This window comes from Equus przewalskii, chromosome 9 (genome assembly GCF_037783145.1).
Source record: "Equus przewalskii isolate Varuska chromosome 9, EquPr2, whole genome shotgun sequence".
Classification (NCBI taxonomy): Eukaryota; Metazoa; Chordata; class Mammalia; order Perissodactyla; family Equidae; genus Equus; species Equus przewalskii.
Window position 1 is genome coordinate 64,634,080 of NC_091839.1, and position 25,243 is coordinate 64,659,322.

Genomic DNA, 25,243 nt, shown 5'->3' on the forward strand with positions numbered 1-25,243 from the left:
ATTTGCAGGAAGCTTTATTTTCCTCTTGGGAAAACATTGCTCTGGGAATGAAATGGCTACAATAATATTCTCTGAGACAGCCAAGGGCCATCTCCTTCCATGTGCTGAAAACGATTATATAAAGAAATTGATTCGGGACATGCATGTTATAAAGTTGCCCTACTACATTCCCCTCTGTTTACCCTCTCAAAATATTTTTCCCTGTGTGGGACACACACTCCGCATACACTATGTGTTCAGAAAAATCGATAGATGGTTAAAGCATTTTTCTCCGTTCACAATAGCTTTATCTCTGTGCTTAAATAAAATGCTTTTCGATCAGAATCCCCTCTCTTAGCACCTAATAATGAATACAACTGGAACTTGGTTCCATCGGAGTAGAAAATCACCAAACTGAGGACGAATCAAAGATTTTCAAAACATACTGACAGACCGAAAAATGTGCTCACCTGGGCAATTATGTCTGTGATTTCTGAATAGCTATGGCATCTTCCTACACAAGAGCGAGCCAAAAAGTCCTCCACCAGCCGTGTTCCAATGCCATATCCCCTGCGGATGAAGGAGAAGAGTGTGGTCTGAAGATAATATTTGAGAATTAGTGACGTCTATCAATGTTTAAGAATGGATTCATCTGATCGGCCCTTGCACAAGAGGATAACAAAGTAAACTAAACTTGACAAGTCAAATGGCTATTTGGCAGTGGGCTAAGGAGCCCCACAGACCATAGAAACAGAGAGCAACACTTCCAGGAAATATTAACTAGTCTCCTACAAGCAAAGGAGTCTGAGGAGTAAGGGCTGGCCCAAATTTGACAGTGTAAGTTAAAGTTAAAGGAGTCTGATGTGTGCAGCCTGATGTTTCTCATTAGCAGCTAACTCTCTCATCATTAGCTGTTGACGGAAACAGAATGAGGGTCTAGCTAGCTTTTTGTTGGCTACAGATGTGGTTCCCGGATGCTCATTTTTCTCTTAGCACAGCCGTTACGGTAGGAGGGAGGCGTGTCTGTGATGGGATCTGGAAGGAGGGGAAGAAGGGAATAGAGAAATCAGTTTTTGTTGCCAGTGCAGGCATCAGCAGTTAGAACTCTGAAGTTTAGTAAAAAGAAAAAAAGCCAAATTCAGAAAATTCATTTCTCATACCAGGGAAACTGAAGCTATGGGACTTGGGAGAAGCTATTTGTATTATCTGTTAGCTCCAGCACACAGCAAACAGCTTGAGCAGTACCTGAAGTACGATTCTGAAAGTCTTTTATTGAGATGCGATAATACAATGGAGAATGTGGCTAAGATGGCTGAGAAGACACCTTCAACAAGCTAGACCTAAGAACCTAAGAACTTTCAATCTAGTTGAGGAGATATGGCCTTAATGGTAGAAATAGAAAGGAATAAGACTGCTTTTGCCAAATTGTTGGCACAAAATTGTCTTTGAATTTTACAGCCACACATGCACAGACAAGTGAAGGAATTTAAACGGAGCAACATATTCCCAGCAAAGTAAAGACTCCACAGTTGCAGACGCAATATTTGCTCCATAGGGTCTAAAAGTGGGGGAGATATTTTGCGACAGGGTGGTTGGAGGGAGATGGATTTGATGTCAGAGTGCTCGTTAATTCATTAAATCTATGAGATATTCTATTTATATTTCTGAGTGCATAGAAATATTCAATTTAGCTTACTTGCCTTTCGAGAAAAATGTTCTGTGATCCTAAACAGGAAGTTCCCACTGAAAAGACTTTCAAAGAACAGAACATACACTTTACAGAAATAGTTGTACCAGGATTTAAAAAACGTTTCCAGTGTTTTCTAATTTTTCTGCCTATCCACAGGCTTGGCCACTGGCGACAGTAATGGGAACCCAGAACATTATGGTTAGTGCAGCGTACGTATATATATCTTGCTTTGGTCAAAGGTATGTTTCTGTAAAGTAGATATTTTACATATCAAAGTAAAAATGTAAGATGCTCTCAGCAGAAGCTATTAAAGAAATCCAAATGTGAATTATTGTTTTTTTAAGGCAAGGCTTTTCTGCAGCCTCTCAAAATTTATTCTTTAATGTTTCATTCATATTTGTTGAAATGTGCATCCATGTAGCTAACCAAAGGTATTTTTTTAGTCAAACAAATGTTTCTTCATTTTCTACAGCTGTTTCACAAAACAACGCCAATTTAACATAAGTTAAATAAAATGGCGTAACTTCTGGAAATGCTACATCACATGTTTAAGGATGACCAAAGTGTAAAACAGTTTAAGCAGCTCCCACCATTACAGACAGTTTAGCTGAAAGAGTGCTCCTGACTAAGAAGAAATGAAAAAAAAAAGTGTGTGAACCAAAATAAACACAGGACCATGGAAAAGAACTTTCCAATAGAAAAAGAATAAGCAAAAAGAAAGGAAGGAAACCAAGGGTTCAAAACAAAAAATCTTTCAAGCTCTCCTTTGTCTTTTTTCTGTATTCCAACTGAAAATAAAATAAAGTAAACTTTAAAAAGCTCTAAAATGCTCAACTGGGCTAATTTGGCCCTTCAATCTGTTTAAATCTTCTAACTAGTACAGGTTTTCCAATCACTGCCCTCTTAGTGTCCATTTCAGTATCCATTATTAAGAGGTTTAAAAAATACTGACAGATATTTTATTATTGGGCATGAATCTGATGATCATATAATTATTCTGAGAAAATTAAAGGCTGAATTTGTGCAGACAGAATTCCCATGAATAAAGTCAAAAAGAATGGTCTTTATTTTCAAAGGAAATAGTGAGTTTCTCTATTTAATATATTTTTAAGTAAAGCATAGTAATGTAAAAGCATTCAAACAATAAAAATACTGCATAGGAGAAAGTAAATCTCTCTTCAACTATAATCCTCATTCTCCCAATTCTCTCAGGAAACTACCGTTAGTAGTTTTTTGCATTTCTTTCCATAGATGGTCTCTGCTTATGTAAGTAGATGTTTATATTGGAAGGAGTTATGTTTGAACAAAAGACTTCTGAAAGGATTCCAACTTGATGATCCATCATAGCGTTAAAACAATGATTTTGGTTTTACCACAGCCTTTGCTTATAAGCGACTAGCAAAGAAATGATTTCTAACCAAAAAAAAACATTCCACGCTTGATATTCATAGAAAAGAAGTTCCTTCCTATTGCTTTCTACTTTAGGACAATCCAAATGGCAGTTGTCAGAAATTATGTTCGGTTTAACATGTGAATCATTGAAGGAAGAGAAGAGCTGATGAAATGGAACTGGAAAGTCATCAGAGGTGGACAAAATGCAGAGGATGCTAAGAAACAACATACATTCCACAAGAATGAAAGACTTCTACTTACATCTTATCTAAATATTTATTCACATCTTCATCTTTCTCATAATCCTTACACAGTTGGGCAACCAGAGCTCCATAGGTGAGGACGAAAAGATCTTTGTTCTAGAGAAAAAGGGTTGGTTTTATGTTACAGGTAAAGTTACAAACAATATGTTACTCTATTACTTTTCCACAAATCTTTCTAGTTGGAAGCAGATTTCCAGATCATCTGTTCACTTTTTCCACCCTCCTTCTAATTATTGCCACAATTTTCACTTTTAAGAACAAATTGTACCCATAATCGGATACATTACTTGGTGGGTGGGGAGAGCTGTGAAATAAAATAAATTTTTTAACACAAGGACGTCTTTCTGTGCATTTGTTTCCATTATATAACTTGCAATGTATTTTCATGGAGGAAGTTTTTTAAAAGAATACTAGTTGCTGATATAAATTTCTAACGTTCTAGAATGGCCTTTGGTATATGCCGAGCATGTTTTCAGTTGAAAGAAATAATTGGGTGAGACTTCTCATGATTCTGCACAATCCCTAATGGATTCTGAATCTGCCAAGGAGACCATCAGGAGGAAGACAGCTGTAGCAGCAAATTTTTGAGATTTCTTTTTTCTTTATACTTTGATCCCAGAATGCCAGAGGGGTCATCTGCAGGCATTCCCAACCAAGGTGTGCCAGTTAGTCATATAATTCTATACCTATGGCTGAAATTAGCTTAATTTTATCCAACACCCATCAGTGTCCTGAAATAATTAAAGGAGCTTTAAACTTAATGGTGAGATTTCACATCCATAACTTCTGAATGCCTAAAACTATAGTGAGAAGATTAAAGAAGAATATTTATCTAAATCTAATCTCAAATAATTAAATTTTTAAAGTAACTCTGAACTTGGAATATATAGAAAGGATAATAGCATATACAAATAATAATAATAAACACATTTAAGACAAGGAAATATATGTTTAAAGATAATCTTTTAATCCTGAGTTTTTTGGTGATCTATTCCTATTCAATTTAACACATAATCAACTATTTTATATACATTCATTTCCTATTTCCTAAGTATGAAACAAAGAATTACAAGTATGAAATACAAAGCATTGTTTAATCTTTTCATATTTTCTGTCAGAGATGAAAGAAAAATTTGACATTTTTATAGATCTAATTAGTCAGAAAAGAAGACCCTAAAATATGCATAAAGAATCGATTATCCTGTTACAGTAAGAGATCATTGCAACTATTCCCAGAGTTGTCATTTGTGATACACTCCGCTAAACACTTCCTTGCTCCACTGAAAAAATCTACTTATAGTGACACCTTTCAAAATAAGTCAGAAATCACTCAAGAAAACATTTTCTCTGAAGTTGAAAAAAATCTCTTTGAGAATATATTTATAAAAAGATCTTACTATTTTACGGTATTCTGGTCTTCTGTGTGTAGGGCGAGACATAGCGCTGGATAGGTGAAGAATATGATCTTCGATTTCTTTTTTTTGGCTTCTTCTTTAGAGGTGTGCCAATCTTTGTCCTTTGGTTTGTTTTTTTTGAGTTCCTCCCTGCTTTGCAACACGAGTGCTACTTCTGCACTCTCCTGCTTTTGCTCTTTGCTGAACTGAAGAGGAAAACCATCACAAACCAGGACAGCCTGGTAGCCTCGTATCTTGCCGCTGATCACGTCCTGCTTCACTTGCGAGGAGGAGCTGTAATCTAGAGGCATTAAGCTGAAAGTGAGAAGTCAGACCAGAAGCACCAGCTACTGAAAATTCTTTAGCCCAAGGGAGTATAAGAGTGGTGTTCTGTTCTCATGCCAAGGCATTGTTTTAAAATCACAGACAGAAACCTTCACAGTCCAAGAGAGATCTAAAGGTTCGCATTATTCAGTCTTCATATTGATTGTTGTGTGAATTCCAGACAGGATCAGCAATCTTTAGCCACTAAATCCTGGGTTCAAACCTAATCAACAACTCTAACGGCTATCACATTATACCCCAAATAATGGGTATCACAGACCCTCATCTTGTGTGATTACAAAATTCAAATATAGCTGGTACCTTTTTTGCTTCATAAACAGCAACTTTAAGGATTGATAGAGTTTAGCTGCTGATATTTTCTCATAAAACTGTTGCTCAAAATGGGTGTTCTACAGTTTAATAATGTATAATGATTCTGGCAGAGAAAGCAAGCCCTTGGCTTTCTTCCGATAGTCCCTGAGACGTCAGCTCTTGAAGGCTCTCTTTATTTGTGCAGAAGTACAGATAAAATTAAAACAACAAACTCTCTCATCTTGACAACTGCAGGGTGCGGAGGATCAAAACCGTTCCGGGAAAGAAGCATAAAACTCCATTTAAGAAAGTAGTTTCCCACTTAAGCTTGAGTCAATAAGCCCCATGTGTTCTGGAAAACTCTCGCTATAAAGTGACAGACTAGTGGCTATTTTGAAGAAGAATGTGGTGTAGTTGAAGGAGCCTAGGAGGATGTGGAAGTCAGGCTAAGCCGCGGTTCTACCATTTACGGGCTGTGTGGCCTCCGGCAAGCCGTTTTATTGCTCTATGGCTCAGTTTCCACATCTGTGAAATGACAATAATAATACCCAACTCACGGGATAATTGTGAGTATCAGAAAGATAATGTATGCCATAAAACACATTATAATGCACTATAGAAACACTAATTGCTATAGATTATTCTTGTAGGTGGATATATTCAATGGAATTCTACAATATTTAAGGTATTTCCATTAGTGCCTATCTTCAATGACACTATTATGAGGAAAATCAGTTTTGCTGGGTTGTACGGTATAGATTAATAACACATTATAGTTATATAAACTACAGTTTACAGCATGGTTTTCATTTTCTTTTTCTCATTTGAATTCAACTACAATCTGTGAAGTAGTCAGTACGGTAATCATTACCATGTTATGGGATAGAAACCTAAAAGTCAGAGAGGTTAAGAAATTTGTTCAAGGTTAGCTGAATAGTAGGCAAGGAATAGGGATTTGGGCTAAATTTGCTGACTCCAAATCAAAAATTTTTTTCTTCTACACACCTTCTAATTATGTTAGAGCAAAATATTTTAGAGGTAGACTCGCAAAACCCACTAACATATGGTGACAGCATGTTGCTGGGTCCAGTTTGGAAGCAATTCTGGGTTCTGGATGAGAGATTCCTGAGAAAAATACAGAAAGGTCCTGTGTACTTGCCGGGAAGGGTGTGATGGTACAGGAATTGATTTCACTCAACTCTAATGGCTATCGTTTGGTGACATCAGAGCCACCAAGAGCATTCAGGACATGGTGGGTACATTAGAAAAAGCCAGGTCTTCCTCCAGACTTATGTGTCTCCCGCTCTGCCCTGCCCCTGCAGCCAGCACCACAGGCCTTAGGGAAGGAGTCCCTGCCAGGCGCTACCCTACAAGAGCACCACCTGCCCAAGCACAGCAGTAGGCACTGGCCGGGACCCTGGTTTGCTGCTTTCTAGCCTGTGAAACCACTTACCTTCAGCAGCTCTTGTGATCAGAGTGAGCCTTATGTTCCCCAAGCTCCTTCTTTTTGTGTAAAACCGCCCTTTGTTTAAACAGAAGAAAGCACAGAGGTAGGTGATGTTTCGAACAGGTTTATGATGTCTGCTCTGGAAGTAAACTAGGAAGAAGAAACATTTCAAAATAACGCAGAAGAGTTTTTCCTCCTGTATTGAGTTCTTTTGGTGGCCTAGGACTGAATTCAGAGCTGGGGCTGGAAAAACGATGCATTCTTCAATCTCATCATGTCTGCACTGCAGCCAACCAAGCCAAGGAAATGATGAACCAGGCGACCCTCCTATACTGCTCTCTTGAGAGGTCTCTGGGCGGCTGAGTAGAGACTTGGGGAGATGCTAAAGGAGGAGGACATATGATCTGTCAGCTGCAGGATCACCATCGGAGACCATCCACACACTGTCAGACAAGGTAATGCTGCTTCCAGCTACCATGACATCTGGTCCAGGAGCTTGTTATCTTTTTGCAACTTCTTTTTCTAGTTAAGGCTGCTTTGGGTGTTTACTTTAACCGAATTTCTTTACATAAAATTAGTGTTGATTTGCTTGGCACCCCAATCCCACTGAAGACGCTCTGGCTGTCAGACCTGATTTTCCTTATCCATGTGCCAGCATGCACTCAGTGAATGAACTGGTGGATCCCTGCTGAAGAGCAGGCATTTTACATATTAGATAAACTGGAGACAGCAAGCCAGCTTTAAGAAGGGGAACATTTGGCTATAAAGCCCCAAAGAAAATTGATTACTCACAGATGTAATCATTCAAATCATTGACAGGTTACACATCGGTACTGCAGATGAAGTAATTAGTTCTTTCAATTGAACAACAATAAAACCTTAAGAATTTGTCATCAACAAACTCCTTTGCAGCAAGACTTTGACACTCAAATAGTGACTTTTCATCAATCAATGCTCCATCCTTTCCTACATAGTCCCCCAAAAGAATGCTCTACGATGTTGTTTTTAACTTCCTCACTTCCCATATATTCTATTAAACGGATTTTTTAATATAAAATTAAAAACATACAAAGATGTGGTACTTACCCCCAAGATGTACTGAACAAGTTGCTGTATATACTTCATGATTTGTTTAAAGCAATAAAGTAGTACTGACAGGTGAAATATCCTATACCCTCCTTCATTCTATTCTTTCTTCCTCAGTGGTCACCACTCCCAAGAACTTGATATTTATCATTCTTATATATGTTTTTAAACTCTATATATGGTAGTAACCATAAAGAATATGTAATATTATTTTGTTTTAAAACTTTACATAATGCATCATATTACATGTATCCTACAGCTTGCATTTTTCTTCTAAAGTTATTTGTTAAGTTTTAATCATATCCATAGCTATCACTCCAGTTAATTTATTTTCACAGTTCTGTAGCAGGGATCAGCAAATTTTTTCTTTAAAGGGCCAGACAGCAAATATTATAGGCTTTACAGTCATACGGACTCTGTCACAACTATTCACCTCCACTGTTGGAGTGGGAAAGCAGCCACAGACACCTCAGGAACAGGCATGGTTGTGATTCAATAAAACTTTATTTATAAACACTGAGATTTGAATTTCACGTAATTTTCAAGTCACAAAATATTAAAAAAAAAATTCCAATTATTTTTAAATGTAAAAACCATTCTTAGCTCACAAACCATACAAAACAGGCAGTGGGCCAGTTTGGTCTATGAGCCATAGAGTGCCAACCCCTACTCTATAGCATTCTATTACCATGTTTATTAATCTGTTTCCTTCTTACTGGACATTAATACCAAAATTTCTTCTGTCATCTCATACACGATCATGTGTTTGGCAAATGATTTATTGGGAACTTTTAAAAATGTTTATTCTCTATTCTTAGGGTATGGAATACTATATATCTGAGACAAAGCTTGCTAATTTTGTTCTTCACATCTCCTATATCCTAATGTTTATTTGATCATCATTTTTAATAGAGATGTTTAAAATCTCTCTCTATGATTATAAGAATTCTCCTTATAATTTGATCAGTTTTTGCTTTATGTATTTCAAAGTTATGCAGTCACAGACATACAAATTGATCGCGGTCAGATCTTCATAATGGATTGTTCCTTTTATTAGGAGGGGAGTATTCAAAAATAGCACTCTTGACACTTTTTGCTATTAGTTCAGTTTTACCCAAAATATTAATATTATTATTCTCAGTGATACATATTTCAATATCTTTATTTTTCAAGCTTTGTATGTTGTCTAGTTTTGAGTGTGTCACTTGTAAGCAGTATGACTCTATTTTTTAATCTCGGTAGGTGAGTTTACTCCAGCTTTGGTGTGGTGGTGAACACCGTGGACCAGACCACCTGGGTCCTAATCCTGGCCTTCCACTCATCTCTGTGTGACCCTGTGCAATTTCCTTAATCTCACCACACCTTGGTTTTCTCATCTGTAAAAAAGTTGAGGATAACATTAGTACTTCATCATAGGGTTATTGTAGCGGTTAAATAAGATAAAGTTCTTAGAACAGTGTCTAGTATGTAGTAAGCACTCAGCAATTGTTAACTAAAGTTTTTTTGTTTTATTGTTGACATGTTTGGTCTCATTTATACCATCATTTTGCTTTGTTTTTATCTTTTTCTCTTTCTTTACCATCTCTTTTCCTGTCAATAGCCCCTGTTTATTTCCTCTGTTTTTTGAATGACGTGTACACTGTATTTCTATTATTTAATAATTATACTTAAAAATTTTACTGCTTTATTGAAACATAATTGATATATAATTTGATGAGTTTTGACATATGTACCCACACTGAAGGCATCAAATCAATCAATATAGCTAACCTTTCCATCACCACCATTTTAACTGTGTTATCTTAGATTCTTTGTCTATTTGGCATCCATTAATTACAGGCTACACTAACAGCCAAAGTAGTTTATATCTCCCATGTGACTCAGAGCCCACGCTCTGAGCCACCTTCTTGTCTAACTCTCATACACGAAGCCAATATTTCCCCTGCTCTGGGTCAACCCAGGACCTGGCACCGGACAAGTAGTGACAGCTGACAGCTCCTATCTCTCAAACTGGCTAAAATTATTTAAACTAGCCAAGTTTAAGCTGTTTCCCCTGCCTGCCTTGCCTTTCCCATGGAAACCCCGATAAAAGCTCTTGTCCAGGCTTTCCGCTCCTCTTTTCTGACTCCTGACAAAAACTGGTGCTTCTCCATGTGGCCCTGTGTGGCCTGGCATGCCCCCTTCTCTTGGTAAATGGAAATAATAAATTCTTCTTTCAATGACATTGGCTTCTCTATATCATCACTCCATCACCTCTGTAAATTAAAATCCCTTGGGCACATATTGATACAACCCACAGAAGTCTTCTCATGCTCTCTGGTAATCTCTTTCTTCTTATTCTTCCTCCCCCTACTCCTTAAGCAAACACTGGTCTCTTTTCTGTCAGTATACATTAATTTATATTTTTTAGAATTTGATATAAATAGAGTCATATATTATGTACTCCTTTGTTTGAATGCTTTGATTTAGAAAATTATTTGGAATTCATTCTTGTTGTTGTATATATCAATAATTTATTCCTTTTATCTTGCTGAGTAGTATTCCATTATATAGATATATAACAATTTGTTGATACACTCACTTGTTGATGGACATTTATGTTGTTTCCAGTTTGTAGCTATTATAAAGAAAACTTCTATGGATGTCCATGTACAAGTTTTCGTATGGACATATGCTTTCATTTCTCTTGAGTAAACAACTAGGAGATAAATGACTGTGTTATATTGTGGGTGAATAGTTAACTTTTAAAGAAACTGACAGTTTTCCAAAGTGGTTGTTCCATTTTAGATTCCTACTATCAGGGTGTGAGAGTTCCAGTTGCTCTGAAATCTTCAGCAATATTTAGTATGGTCAGTTGTTTTAAATTTCAGCCATTTTAGTAGTGAGAGTGATATCTTATTATAATCATGTATTGCCTTAGTTGCATCTTTTAAAATAGAAAGCAGTTATTTCTACAGCTAATAACTAAAGGAACTTTAAAAATATTGTATTTGTACTTATTAGTTTTTCTCTCATGTCTTTCCTCAGAGTTCATTTTCCTCCTTGCTGAAATATATCATTTAATAATCCTCTTAATAAAGTTCTGTGGGTGGTAAATTTCCTTAGTCTTTATGTATCTTTATTTTGCTGTCTTCAGTGATAATTTAGCTGGTACTAAGCACTTGGAAGATACTGTCTTCTGCTCTCTATTGTTACTGATAAATCTCCTGTCAGTCTATTGTCATTCTTTGTAGGCTATGTGTCTCTTCTTTCTGGTAGCTTTTAAGAATCTCTCTTTATTTTTCACACTTTGAGGTTTCTCTATGATGTATCTGTATGTGGATTTATCTTTATTTACACTGCTCAGAACATCTAACACTCTTCTGATGGGAGAATTTTCTTTGATTCTGCAAAATTCTCAGTTATTTCTCTTCCAGTGTTGCTTCTCTGCCTATCCCTTCATTTTTTTCTTCTGAAACTCCTATTACACAGATCATGGAGTTGCTAAATCTGTCTTCTATTCCCTTTAATTGGTTTTTAAAATATATTATTTCATTTCTTTCTCTTTTTGTACTGCATTTTGGGTGCATTCGTCAGCATTATGTTTCAATATACTAATTATGTATTTAACTATGTCTAGTTGAGAGTTTATTTGACAAGAGACATTTATATCTCATTTACTTTTTATAAGCCCAACCAAGACTAGTCCATTGCATTTTATATAGAAGTTTGACAATAAATATCTACTGATTAAATAAATATAGAAAACACCTTACATGGTTGATCATTTTATTTCTTGTTCATAGATGTATAACTATTAACCACCCAAATATCACATTTTCATATAAAAATATTTTATATGAAATATATTTTTATATGAAATATATTTTAGTTTTCATACAAAAAGATCCATATAAACAAATTTGCAACTTAAAAAACAACACATTATTATTTTAGACTCTGTCAATAAAAACAGATTTTTATGCAAAGTTACCATGTTTTTGTTGTGGTTTGTCTTTAGGGGTACCCAAGGCTGCTTTTGTCTTTTGGGAAAGCTTGTGGAATCTTCTGGCAGGAGTCTTAGGTTACAAATGTTCAAGACAGCCCTAAATTTTGGATCCCTCTAGTATTTTATAATTTCTACTTTTTTCTGTCATAATTTTATGGTAACCAAATCCTGGTCTAGTACAAAGGTAAGAATGTTCTCTGTTTCGCTTCCAGCGCTCCATTTGCTGGTGATGAGCATTTTGTGTCACACAAAGCAGCACAAGAAAAAGATGGCAGAGTTGGCTTGCAAGCAGCCATCCTTTCTTTAGTGGGAAGACAGACTGAAGAAGTTTTCCCCTTCACTCATCCCAGGTGAATCTCTCCTTCAATTTCTTCCAGCTGTGATCTGAACTGCATTTATTAGCTCAGGATTCACAAAGTACAACAAGGAAAGATGCTAGGATCCTTTAAATATATAAGGATGTTGGGTCGCTTGACACAACCAGTTAAACCAGTAAGATCTCATAAAATGGTTATAGCTGCTGGAGTCCAGTGGTCAGAAGGGCTATAGGCTGATTTGTTTAAGAGCTTCCTAAGGATGAGCCTAACTCTCAACAGTATCGTATCTTCTCTGCAGAGGAGTGGAACATTTATCAATTCTTTAATTGCTGCTTTGACTATTGGTGGGCAACAACTGTTCTCCTCTTTCACATTCAGATGTCCCTGTCAGGTCGGGAAAAACTTCTATTATGGTTCTGCTTTTCTGGTCATTCCTGCCTTGATCCTTCTGGTGGCTGGCTATGCTCTGAGAAGCCAGATGTGGACCATTTCCAGTGAATACTGCTGCAGCTGTACCCCTCCACACCGGCAAATCAGACCCCTGGAGCGCAAGCTGGCTTGCCTGAGGTTCTTCAGCATCACCGGGAGGGCCCTCGTAGCTCCATTAACGTGGCTGGCGGTGACCCTGCTGACAGGCACCTACTACGAATGTGCAGCAAGCGAATTCGCATCCGTGGACCATTACCCAGTGTTTGACAATGTCAGTGCCAGCAAACGGGAAGAGATCCTAGCTGGGTTTCCATGTTGCAAATCTGCTCCATCTGATGTGATTCTCGTAAGAGATGAGGTTGCTCTTCTGCACAGATACCAGTCACAAGTAAGTTCTTGATTTTTTTTCTCCTATGCTCTCCCATATTAACGACAGTCACTGGACACATTTCACATTCTTGCTGCTTCTCATATTGTCTAATTATGGAACACAAACTAGATGCCATTCATCAAAGTGATTTCTGAAGAATGGCTATAAAAATATAGTTGGGATCTGGGGCCTTGGAGTCAGCAGACCTGGATGGGACTCTTGCTTTGCTATTTATTAACCTGCGAAACCTTAAACAAGTTATATAACTTATCCATGCTTCACTTTTCTCAGCTGTAAAATGGGGATATGAATAGGATTGATATCCCCACCTAGGACTGGAGTGAGTAATAAATGAGCTAATACATCTGAAGTGCTCAGTATTGTGTCCAGAATCCATATTGAAAACAATGAATTTTAGATATTATTATTAAAATTATTACTATATTACTAAATTTCATCTTTCTGCACATATATATTCTTAAATATGCATTCTTATATATTAAAATCTCATCTAACATTAGAGGAAGCTTAATTATGATTAACAATAAACGTCAATAATGGTTTTAAATTTAGTATCCTTGGGAGGTTTGTGTGAGGGGGTGGGGTGAAGTTGCAAGAAGACCTGAACCTACCGCACTTTTGGTTAAATTTAAAAAGTGTGAAAGTGCATTTTTACCAGCAGAGAAAGAGTCATTGGCTTTCATCAGTTTCTCTAAGGGATTCAGGGAAAAACGCTTTTTTAAGCCATGGCAATACAATAAAAACACATTATTTTTTAAACTACTTATTGTAAAGGCATACTTTTTCGGTGCAGAAGATTGGCCCTGAGTTAATATCTGTTGCCAATCTTCCTCTTTTTTCTTGAGGAAGATCGTCCCTGAGCTAATGTCTGTGCCAGTCTTCCTCTATTTTGTATGTGGGATGCTGCCACAGCGTGGCTTCATGAGTGTTGTATAGGTCTGCACCTGGGATCTGAATCCACGAACCCTGGGCTGCCAAAGTGGAGCATGCAAACTTAATCACTATGCCACAGGGCCGGCCCGGCATACACATTTTTTGACCCACCACTTTTCACTTATTAAAATTTAGAAGTGCTAATGCTATTTAGTTGGAGAAAATTACTATCAATACACAGCACACTGAAGTGTTGCATATGGCCTAGTTTAAGCAAAATTGGAAATCCCATTAAGACAGGCTTTGTCTCAACTTTTTTATACTAGCCCTAAAGCTCAGGCAGAGGAGCTATGTGAAGATAGGTGAAAACTCAAATAATCAATGGGGCAATTTTAATTTTAAAAAGTGTTCTTGCTTAAGAAAAACTAAGATCTAATACACATCAGTAAGATTTTCTCAAAGTCAGAATAAAATGTCTTACTTGATGCATACACAGACTTCTGTGAAAAGAGTTTTACTGTTCCGAGTGCCATCAGCCAGTGAGTTTTTTGGTTTAGTGACAACAAACCTAATATTTATTGAGATGTTTATCATATACTGTAAAAATATTTTATATCAACTAAAATCCTCATAATATGAAGAGACAGGTATAATCAACCCCATTTTACAGATAGGGAAACTGAAGCTCAAAGAGTTTATGTAATTTTCATAAGTTCATGGAGCTAATAAATGATTGATCAAGATACTCGAGGATCATGCTGTTTCCGTTTCACCAGGCTGCCTTTTGCAACCATCTCAAACTTCAGTCTCATTTGAGGAATATATATTAGTCTTTTAGTTGATTATTCTGAGTTGGCCACAAGATTACATTAAGTTCAAATCCCTTCTCTGCCCATACCTCATTCTACAATATCTTCCTGACTGGTTCCACCCCATTTTAATCCACCTTCTATACCCATGCCAAAATTATCTTTCTCAATGCAAATTGGATGGGGAACCACCCCCCTCCATATAAAGTCCTTCAGTGATTTTCCCCCAGCCTAAGCACAAATCCAAACTCTTGATATGACATACAAGGGCCTTCAGTAGCTGACCCCGCCCGCTTTTCCGCATAATTCCCATGACTCTGTGAATCCAAACTTCTTGAGATTCTCCCTACTCTTCACACTTTATTTTTCTGCCTTCTTCCCTTATTTGAACTCTCCTCAACTTCTGGCATCTGGTGAACTCCTCTTCAATAATTTAAGTCTGAGCATCATCTCCGCTGGGAATTGTTTCCTGATACTCCTCTGCGTTAAGTGAGTTCATTTCTCTTCCATTGTGCTTCCTTGGGCCCCGTGTTTACTCATATCAAAAACTAGCACATTTTACCACATTTCTTGGCTTGCTATTTTGTCTCTTTCTTTAGGTTTAAAGATTGTGGAAAGAATGAACATATCAAATTATTCACACTGAGTTCCCATAACCAAGCATCACTTACAGCACCTGGTGGGAGGTCAACCTAGGGCTCAATAAACGACAGCTGATGATTTAATGGGCACCTGAGATGGCCTTTCCTCTACCATGCTGGCCTCTATTAAGTTAAATCACGATGAGCATCACTTTGTAGCTTTTAACCTCCACAGAGTGCAGCTACCCCAGCAGGCACACGCTGGTAATTCCAGTCCCGTCGGTGAATCACAAGCTGTGGAAGAACCTTGACCTCCCAGACAGTGGCTGCCTACTGCTGACTCTCCAAAATGTGCGGAACTTGTGTCTCTCACTTTACACAACCACCACTAAATATTAAAAACAGAGAATAATGAAAAGGAAAAAAAGGACACTAAGAGTAGACAACAGCCATTTATGTCAACCTTTAAAAGTGGACACTAAATAGTTACAAATAAAATCTAGTTCATATTCCTTTCAGAGCATATTTCAAAAATGAATCATAACACTGGTCAGCAAATGAGTATTTGAAGGAGGAGGGAAATGAAAAGGAAAATAATAAAGTGCTACCCATTTAGGGACATAAAAGTCTGCTCACTTTCTTTTTTGGTCACAAGAAATAAAAGAAAGAGTGACTTAGGAAGAAATATCAATGAATACTTGTTGGCACCTTAGGAAGCCATTGAAAACACCTTAGGAAGCTACCATTATTAGCTATCATATCATCATTCTCATCACCATCATTATCAAATATTTATCAAGTCCCCAAAGACTGCCTGAGCCTGTAGCTGATGGTTGAAAAATAAAGTTGAGCTAAAAGCAAAGAATGTAGCTTATGTACCTTATGCAAGGGTAATTGGTGCGTTATAGCGTCTGCCACTTCAAGGACAGTATTTAGAATCCATTCCAAGTTACCTGGTCAATATCCTTTGTAATCCAAAAACCAAGTTGAAATGGTTGGGCCTCTGCCCTCCATCACACCTATATCCATTTCAAATGTGCCTTGAACAAACAGTGACTTGTTAATACGTTAAAGACTAGAAAAACAAATTTCTTACCCACAGTTTAGTTCTCAGTTTTATAAGAAATCCTTCTTACTATGGCTTCTTACTACAGAATATTTGATGTATTGATGTTTTATGTTTTTCTTTTAAATAATTACGTGAAGATGCTGGGCTGGATTTTGATCACCTTGGCAACTATCGCTGTCCTAGTCTCCTGCTGTTTGGCGAGGTGCTGCTCTCCCCTCACCTCTCTGCAGCATCACTACTGGACCAACCAGCTCCATAACGAGAGGGAGCTCTTTGAACAAGCTGCAGAGCAGCACTCCCGGCTCCTCATCATGCAGCGCATAAAGAAAATATTTGGTTTCATTCCTGGAAAGGAAGATATCAAACACATCCGTATTCCTTCGTGTCAGGACTGGAGGGAGATTTCAGCACCCAGTCTTCTCTGCATGGGTGATGACTTGCAAGGTCATCACTATAGCTTCCTTGGAGACAGGGTGGATGAGGATAATGAGGAAAGCAAATCAAGAGGTATTGAATTACAACCTTGATTATAGTATCTTTCACAATTCAGGTTGCTGAACAGGTACTTTATTTTTGTGATGATGGAATTTCAATGTAACCTGTTCATCTTTTTCTCTCCCTTCTGATACTTGTTTACATAAGTCTAGCCAAAATCAATTGATCTGATAATTGTGCCAACCTCTTTTTGAAATTTCCCTAATGGTCTGGTAATGCCTATGTCGGTCTGAATAAAACAACATGGAATTTGAAGTCATATCAAAATTTGAATCTTGATTCTGTTATTTAGTAGCTGTGTGATAATTAACTTTTTGAGTGTCAGTTTGCTATCTGCACACAGTAGCTACATCACAGAGCTGTTGTGGAGATTACATGTGATAATATAAGCAAAGTGCTAGCATAGTGCCTTTTATAAAGTAAGTGCTGATACATGTTACTTTCTCCCTTTCTCTTTGCATTCCATGTCTTCTATTTCACCTGTCTCTAATTTCTGGTTGTCCTTTTTTCTACCTCTATATAACATCCAGGAATTTTTCACTGCTTCCTCCTCTTTATTCAAGCTTAAATATCTGAACTTTTGGGAATCAGGATACAAAACCCTTTCTAAACTGGCAGTATGTAAAGGAGAAGCCCATGCAAGACAGTCTTGAGTCATCCTGTCACAACCAGGGGAAGACGATGCATTATTGTATCATCATTAGTATCATGAACGTTACTTGGAGCACCTCCACACCAGGAACATTTGTTTTAGCCATGACGTGTAAAGTTTATTCTAGAAAGTTTCCCCTTGATGCTCCAACACAGAGACACCATCTGTGTCTTTTCATTACCAAATTACACCTTTGCTCTCAAAAATCCATTTGAAAAAGCAAGACTGCACCCTCTGTTTGTCTATCCATTATCTAGAACTCCAAAAGGGGATGCCTGCCTGACTTTTCTCTGCATGACTTTGCACTTCTAATATCTGACAACTTTCTAATTTATCTTGATTATTTCTGATATATGTAGTATTAAGCAACTGGTTCATTGGCCAAAATAAGCAAAATGAGGGCTTTTATTTATTTTCTAAACCCAAACGACGGCTGCTCACTGGGCAATGGACCAACTCCCAATAGTCAGGCTGACTTTCCAGATCTACTTTTAAGAAGACCAGAGAACATGACTGTCTAAAACACAATCAATTACTTGGTAATCTACTTTTATGCATCATAGAAGAAAGAGTCTATTTTGTGTGAAATTATGGATCTTTCAAACATAATAGAAACAAACAGAAAATCAATTTTAAGGAAGCCATTTTTTTTTTTAACCAGTAACAGGTGCATAGAGTAGTACTTTGGTGGGGCAGGAGATCTGTTCCTCCATCACCATTACTTATTGGGCAAGTCAGTCAGTCTCTCTGGGACTCAACTGCTTCATCTATAAAATAGGGATAATGATACCTTTCCTGCTGGAAGGAAAGGAACGGAACCAAATGAATTCTTGAGATCCCTTCTAAATCTCATAAGATTTTTAAGTTCATGTTTATAGGTATACAGGTCAATATGTACAATCTGCTGGAATGGTGGTAGGTCTGGGTTGTGTCTATTGGAAGGAAAATATCACCAAGTTTGATTCTGAGCTTTCTCTAAAGACATTTGCTGGCATTCCGCTTTTAAAAGAATGTTAATGTATGGATCTTTTTCAAGTGGCCAAGGAAAGCTATTCCACTTTGTCACCTAACTTTATATACAGTATTGGTATGACATTACCAGAGGGAACTTTAAAAAAATAGAACTAAATTTGGAAAGTAACTAGGGTTCTAGTTTGGTTCTGATATAAATGAGCCATGTAAATATGGAAGGTCACATCCACTTTGTTCTCTATCATCTCTTCCAGCTCAAAAGTTCTATTGCTCTAAGTATCTGAGAATTTTTGAAATTCCTCTGTATTGGGACATCCTAGTTAAATCAACACTTTACACCATGCTCAGAATTATTTTATTAATTTTCTTGGAATATACCAGAGTAAATACTCTTCAATAAGATTTTCAGTTAACAGCAAAATCAAAGAGTATACGAAGTTAAAACATTACATAATCAGAAACAAGATAGTAGTTATTTATACACTAACACCAGGAAACTTTCTTTCCACTAGATTCTGGAAGCCCTTTCTACATAAAACTTTTTCAGAGTATGACATACACAGTTTATATTTTGGACCACTTAATCATGATCTTCCATTATAGCTTTCTAGCAAAGGATTATAAGTATTCTCTGGCTCCTCCACATGGCTTCAAAGGGTTTTACAGCATCTATGTGAACATGTAAAGGGTAGTACACATCCTTGAGATTTCATTGTATATTATCCATTTCAAACTAAATAAATTAAATTCCCAGTCTTTTTTTTCTGTCCAGAGTATTCTTTTGTTCCACAGCCATACAAAACTTTCCCATTAAGAACACGTATTTCCTCCCCTTTATGCTTAATGGATTTATATAATTTTAAAACATACAATTAAAATCAATTATATGCTAATACAACCTTATATTTTGCTACCAAATGCTCTTGGCTACTATATCAAATGCTGTGGCTTGGCATATATACAGACTTTCTCATTTCTTAACTTCAAACTTGTCAGCTGCCACATTCCTCTGCCACAATCTAAGTTGCCTCCTTTCTAGGAGACAAGTACAATCCCAATGTTTGCATGTGTTTTACTCAGTGTTTTTTATGTTTACCAAAGCAGAATTATACTTACACTCATCATCTTCTTGTCTCCTTTCTCTGTTCTCAATCTCCAATTCATTTTTTTAAAATTCTATTTTTTTGATTGTAATAAGAAACAACAATTGTTACTTTATAAAGTGTTTTCTTGCATTCTGTTTGTAGCACAAAGGGAAATCACATTAACCCTAAAACTTTGAAATACGACAGCCAACCAAAGGCCTTCGAAATGCGAGACTAGGTAGCTATTTGCTGCCTCAAATATAAAGTGTAAAGATACAATTTTAGCTTGTAAATAAGTCTGCTAAAATTTAGCACTGGTCACCAAAAAACAGATATAGGCAGGCTATCCTTAAAGCACACAGCTACACAACTAGATCCTTGAGCTGTGGGGCACAAATCTATAAGTGTGAACCCTGGGCCAAAGAGCAATGGTGGTATTTCCAGAGAGGCAAATTACATTATTCCTGACCCGAATTACTCTTCCGTACTAACCACCAGGTACATTCGACTGCTCCAGTCTCAGTACGTCATCAAGGAATGGATTTCAAGTTTCCTCTGCTGTCCCCCAGTGGTCAAGATAGGTGTCTACACCAATCTGTAGTGGTGACAGTATCAGTAGAAGTAAAAATAATATGTACTGTGCACTATATGCATGTACTTTAAACAAATTATCCCATTTACTCACTACAAAAAACCTGATAAACAGAGTCACATATTATAAAATGACTTGCTGAAATGACATTAAACAGCATAGACAATGTGAAGGACTTTTTTGCAGTGTGAAGTCCTGTACAAATGAAATGCTTTCTCAATGATTTAATTATTTTATTAGATAACTGGTGAATCATGGGTCATAATTGGAATCCAGGCCTATCTGACTCCAATAAGATAGTTCCTCCATTCTACTGATGAGGAAGCTGAGATACAGAGAAATCAAGCAATTTGCCAGAAGTCACATACCTATAAGTGATAGAGCCAGAATCCAGCTCAGAAGTCTGCCTTTTGACCCTGCACTCCACAGCACCATGTGGACTACAGCAACGGGAGGCAGCTTATCCACCTTCCAGGGCCCTGTAGGTGTTAGGAGGATTTCCCTCCTATTCCTGTTGATAAATAACTAAAACATCCTGAGCTCCAACAGTAAGGTGCCATATCACAGCTGAGCCCCCTCTTTGCACTTCCACTGCACCGGCATATAGAAGGGCATCCCCTTCAAGGCACTGTGCTTCTTAGAAAAGTGACTTGTCCACTCTCACTGGGGCATGACTTTGGACCTGAGCTACCCAATAGCCAGTGGCACTGATTCTATGAGCCACAGTCTAGCTGCAAGCTTACCCAGGAGTGTCAGGTGTTCTTTCTCTTACGCAGGGAATGGACACAACACCGCTATAACTGGTCGATTTGTTTCCAGTAGACCATAGGTACAAAGAGTGAAAATGAAGGTCAGGAAAACATGGTCTTTCGTTAGTCATATGGTCCTGTACAAGTCAACGTCTCTGGGACTTTATTGTTCCCTTATAGAAGACAGGAGAGGGTGATAAAATTGTGGGAGTGAGTGATTAAACTATTTTAAGTCACAGAGCCCCTTGAAAAGCCATTCTGGGGAAAGCTATTTTGAGGAAATATCCAGAAAAACTGTGCGTACACACAGACACAGGCTCACATATCTCAGAGTTTACACACTGTGGAAAGCTGAATAATGGCCTCCCCAAGGATGCTCTTCACTAATCACTGGAACTTGTCAGTTTTACTTTATACCTTATATGGCAAAAGAAACTTTGCAAATGTGATCAAGCTAAGGATCTTGAGACGGGAGGATTATCCCAGATTATCCAGGTGGACCGGATGTAATCACAAGGGTCTTTATAAGAGAGTTGCAGGAGGAAGCAGAGTCAGAGAAAAGGTAAAGTGGCAATGGAAGAGAGTGTCAAAGAGTGTCAGAGTGATGCCTGAGAAGTTAGCCTTCGCCCGCTTTGGAGATGGAGGGGTTCATAAGCCAAGGAACGCAGGCAGCTTCTAGAAGTTGGAAAGGGCAAGGAAATGGATTCTCCTCAAGAGCCTATGGAAGGAACACAGTCCTGATGACATGATGACACCTTGACTCTAGCCCACTGAGACTTATGTCTCACATGTCAGAACAGTAAGAAATATATACTTTTCTTATAGTTACAGAACTATAAGATAGTAAACTTGCATTGTTTTAAGCCACTAAATTTGTGGTAGTTTGTTACTGTGGTAACAGGAAACTAATACACAAACCAACACATTTCAGGACTTCATGAACCCACAAGCCTGTCATGAATGACATCCCCTGGATTAAGACCTCTTCAAGGTAATTTCTAGCACAAGCATCCTAAGATTCTGTATGCGCTGCTGCTCTGCCATAGGTGACACTGTTGCTCCTGAAAAATAAATAACTATATCTATAATATTTTATAAATATACAAAATACAATGTGTTCTAATATTTAAGGTGTTCTAAATACAGAAAGAACAGCTGAATATACATTTTATATGTATTTGTAAATGTTTCAGCCTAAACTGCAAATAAAAAATTTTAAAATATATTTTCCTTCTGTAGTTGTGTTAGTGACATCAACAGAACAATGTACTGTAAACTATTTCATAACGTGGACATATTTCAGCATTTGAAATGCGGAAAAACAAAAGCCAAAGGAAAAAAAAACTAATCTGGATCGATGTGGTGCTTTTGTGATTATATAAATTTTATAAATCAAGAGTAATTGGCTTATGATTTAGTTTATACCTGCCATTCTTTCACTTTGAGACAACCAGAATTTTAGAAAGCTGCCTACAAAATAAGTACCTTTACTCCAATAATGATTTAATAGATCCTCTGAGGTCCTGTGAGAAAGGTCTATATTTTGTGGAATACATAAAGCTAAAACGAAAAAATGTCCAGGTTATAAGAGGCAGAGCTAGAATAATATAATTTAGTATGCAATTCAGTACTGCCTGCCATCAGGGTGCAGGCGCTTTGAGCTCATCCTCGGAAATGTTCTGGGACCCACCTGTCTGGGGCGCCCTGAGCCGGACCCAGCAGCGTGGACCTTTATCCGAGCGCTCTCGACCCTGTTCCCTGAGCGTGGCGAGCCCGGGGTGTTCCGAGCAGAAATGCCATTTCCCGTCGCCAGCACCCAAGCCGGCGGGGTGGGCAGGTCCTCTAGTCAGCGTCCGCACCGCCGGCTCCCGGGCGGCCACGGTGCAGGCGGCGCGCCTCTGATCCGGCAGTGCGCTGGGGCGGCGCGTCAAGTTCTCCGAGGCTCACAGCTGGCCCTTCCAATAGCTGTCCTCTGTGGTCTCTGATGGTGGTGCCCCGTACCCCCCCAGGTTGGTCAAGCGCATTCCATGCACAAGAGGCAGACCGAACGTCTAGCTCCGCCCACAGGCATCTATCTCCCACCTGGTGGCCATGTAAGGAAAGTAGAAAGAAATCCTATTCTGGGGATGCAGTGATTATGGCCTAAAAAAATCCAGAAAATACATTGTTGGAAGACGTGTTGTAAATTTAACATGACTAGGAAACAAATGATCATTCACATTTCCTGCAAACTTTGGGTAAGACTTGAATGCGTGGACATTATCGAGAGGGCGCATTCTTCGAGAAAATCATTGGGAGCAGTATTCAGGAGTAGCATGATGGACGATGGAGCTTAAGGAGTAGCGATGTGACCAGCTTTACTTAAATGGTATTAGGATATTGCAGAAGTAAGAAGAGCTATAATGTTACAAAAGAAATTACAAAGAGCCATGGCGTTGCAGTAGTAACAGCACTGCTCCCTTTTTTATGCATCACTGTGGGAGATAAGAAATTAGACAGGAACAGTGAATTTGACAACAAATAACACAAATAGGTGGTTCTTCAACCTGCACAGGAAGAGAGGCTGCATGGACACTCAGGAGAATCTTCAGGCACACTGATTAAACAATAAACAAATGCATAAGTGCCTTCTTTATTCTTCTAAATCTTCATCAGTAAATCAATGTATCTTAGGTGAGCCCATAAATTTTTAAAATATATCTTTTAATAAAATTGCTCAGATAGACAGGATCCCCACAAAAACTGTTTGCGCAGGACTGCATACCCTTAGAGGCATCCCTGACTCGACCCTTCACTATATTTTCTCTCAGGAGGCCAAAAAAGTGATTTGACTTAAATTTTACTATTCCATTTTAACTCTCCAGTTCATTTTCCTTTTTCCTCCTATACATTTTAAGTAATTCATATTGCGTTTCACTAACCCTACCTTCTTCCATACCTTTTTTGCGCTTTCGTTTCTCTCTTCCTTTTCCACCTAGTCTCTTTCAAATCCAAAGCAAAGGTGCTTGTGCGTGTGTGTGTGTGTGTGAGAGAGAGAGAGAGAGAGAGAAAGAGAGCAAGACAGGGAGAGAGAGAGGGGTGGGGAGGAGGAAGAGAAAGGAAAAGTCAAAGAGAAGATCAAAATGATCAAAATGGTCATTGCTAGGGGTGGAAGAAAAGGAATGTGTACAAATGCTACTTTTTGTCTGCTCACCTTAGACTTTGTCCTTACATGCAAGGTAATTGGAAGTGTAGCCTGCTGAAAACTCATGTTGTCCCAACTTTGTTGTTCTCCAGAACTGAGGCCTCATCTTTTTATATGGTTCAAGAACATTAGCATCAAGGTTGTTAGGACAGTAACAACTCCACCCACAGATACCACTCTTCTGGCATGACACCTTGGGTCAGAGATGTTAACTGCTAGCTTTGAAGTCTGGTTCTACACAACTCTCTCCACAATAAGCATGATCTTGAGGAATCATAGACTTTTACATCTGGAAAGCATCTTGAAGATCATTCTGCCCAACTTCCTCATTTTTTAGATGGGGAAGCTGAGACCCAGAAAGGGTGTGTCATGTCCAAATACATATGGCAAATCAATTATAAAGAAATGCTATAAACTAGTCTTAGAATGCCCTGCTCCAGTGCTTTTAGAACCACATCATGTCACCACTCCATTGGATTCATTCACTCACTCTGAAAATATATAATTTGAGTGCCTACTCTGTCAGGCACTGCCCTATGTGCCAACATACAACAGTAAATAAAATCTCTGCCCTTGTGGAACTTACTTTCTAGTAGGGAGCAGAAAGAAAATAAACATAATAAATAAATCTGGTGTAATTTTAAACTGCCATGGGAAAAATCAATAGGGTAAAGGGTATAGGTAGAACAGAGAAGGGAGTGGTTGTAATTTTAAGTAGGGTGATTGAGGTAGCCTCACTGAAAAAGTGACATTTGAGGAAGGACTTGAAGGAGGTGAGGGAGCAAGCCACGTGGGCACAGGAGGAAAAGCATCCCAGGCAGAGTCAACAGCAAGTGCAGACTTTAGGAGAACCTACCTTGCATGTTTGAGGCACAGCAAGGAGGCTAGTGTGGCTGGAGCAGAGAATAGGAGGCAGAGTAACAGCAGACAAGGTCAGAGAGGTAACAAGAGCTGCAGGTAAGGGTCAGGGAGTCAGATTCTATAAGGCCTACACTGCAAAGACAGGGGCCTTTAATCTGAGATGGCGGGCAGTTATGAGCAAAGGACTGATGAATTTACATTGTAGCAGGATCACTGGCTGCCGTGCTGCGTCAGAGTAGACTGTAGGAGATAAGGAGGGAAGCAGGGATGTCAGTCAGACCAGAAGTGATACTGGGATTCACTATCTTT

At 38.2% G+C, this 25,243-nt stretch overlaps 2 protein-coding genes across 4 annotated transcripts in view; one reads left to right on the forward strand and one right to left on the reverse strand.

Annotated features, from left to right (window-relative positions):
• TRAPPC3L (trafficking protein particle complex subunit 3L) overlaps window positions 1-22,872 on the reverse strand; it is a 53,649-nt gene extending 30,777 nt beyond the window's left edge. The window contains exons 1-3 of one of the 2 annotated variants that reach the window (XM_070556877.1): window positions 22,580-22,872; window positions 3,323-3,420; window positions 450-549 (exon numbers count right to left, since the gene is read on the reverse strand). In XM_070556877.1, the coding sequence (XP_070412978.1) occupies window positions 450-549; window positions 3,323-3,324 (102 nt within the window). In that variant the 5' untranslated portion in view covers window positions 3,325-3,420; window positions 22,580-22,872. Of the gene's footprint in view, window positions 1-449; window positions 550-3,322; window positions 3,421-4,721; window positions 5,131-22,579 lie in introns of those variants that run through there. The other variant, XM_008518118.2, reaches the window with a different exon arrangement.
• On the forward strand, window positions 12,358-17,106 carry CALHM4 (calcium homeostasis modulator family member 4). 2 transcript variants are annotated; one of them, XM_070556876.1, is made up of 3 exons: window positions 12,901-13,009; window positions 15,133-15,183; window positions 16,482-17,106. In XM_070556876.1, exon 3 carries the CDS (start codon window positions 16,482-16,484, stop codon window positions 16,869-16,871), a length of 390 nt encoding a protein of 129 aa, XP_070412977.1. In that variant the 5' UTR covers window positions 12,901-13,009; window positions 15,133-15,183; the 3' UTR covers window positions 16,872-17,106. The 2 variants fall into 2 exon arrangements, with proteins under 2 accessions (XP_008516362.1, XP_070412977.1); XM_008518140.2 differs by lacking the exon at window positions 15,133-15,183 and having other exon boundaries at window positions 12,358-13,009.
• Window positions 22,873-25,243: the final 2,371 nt, after the last annotated feature.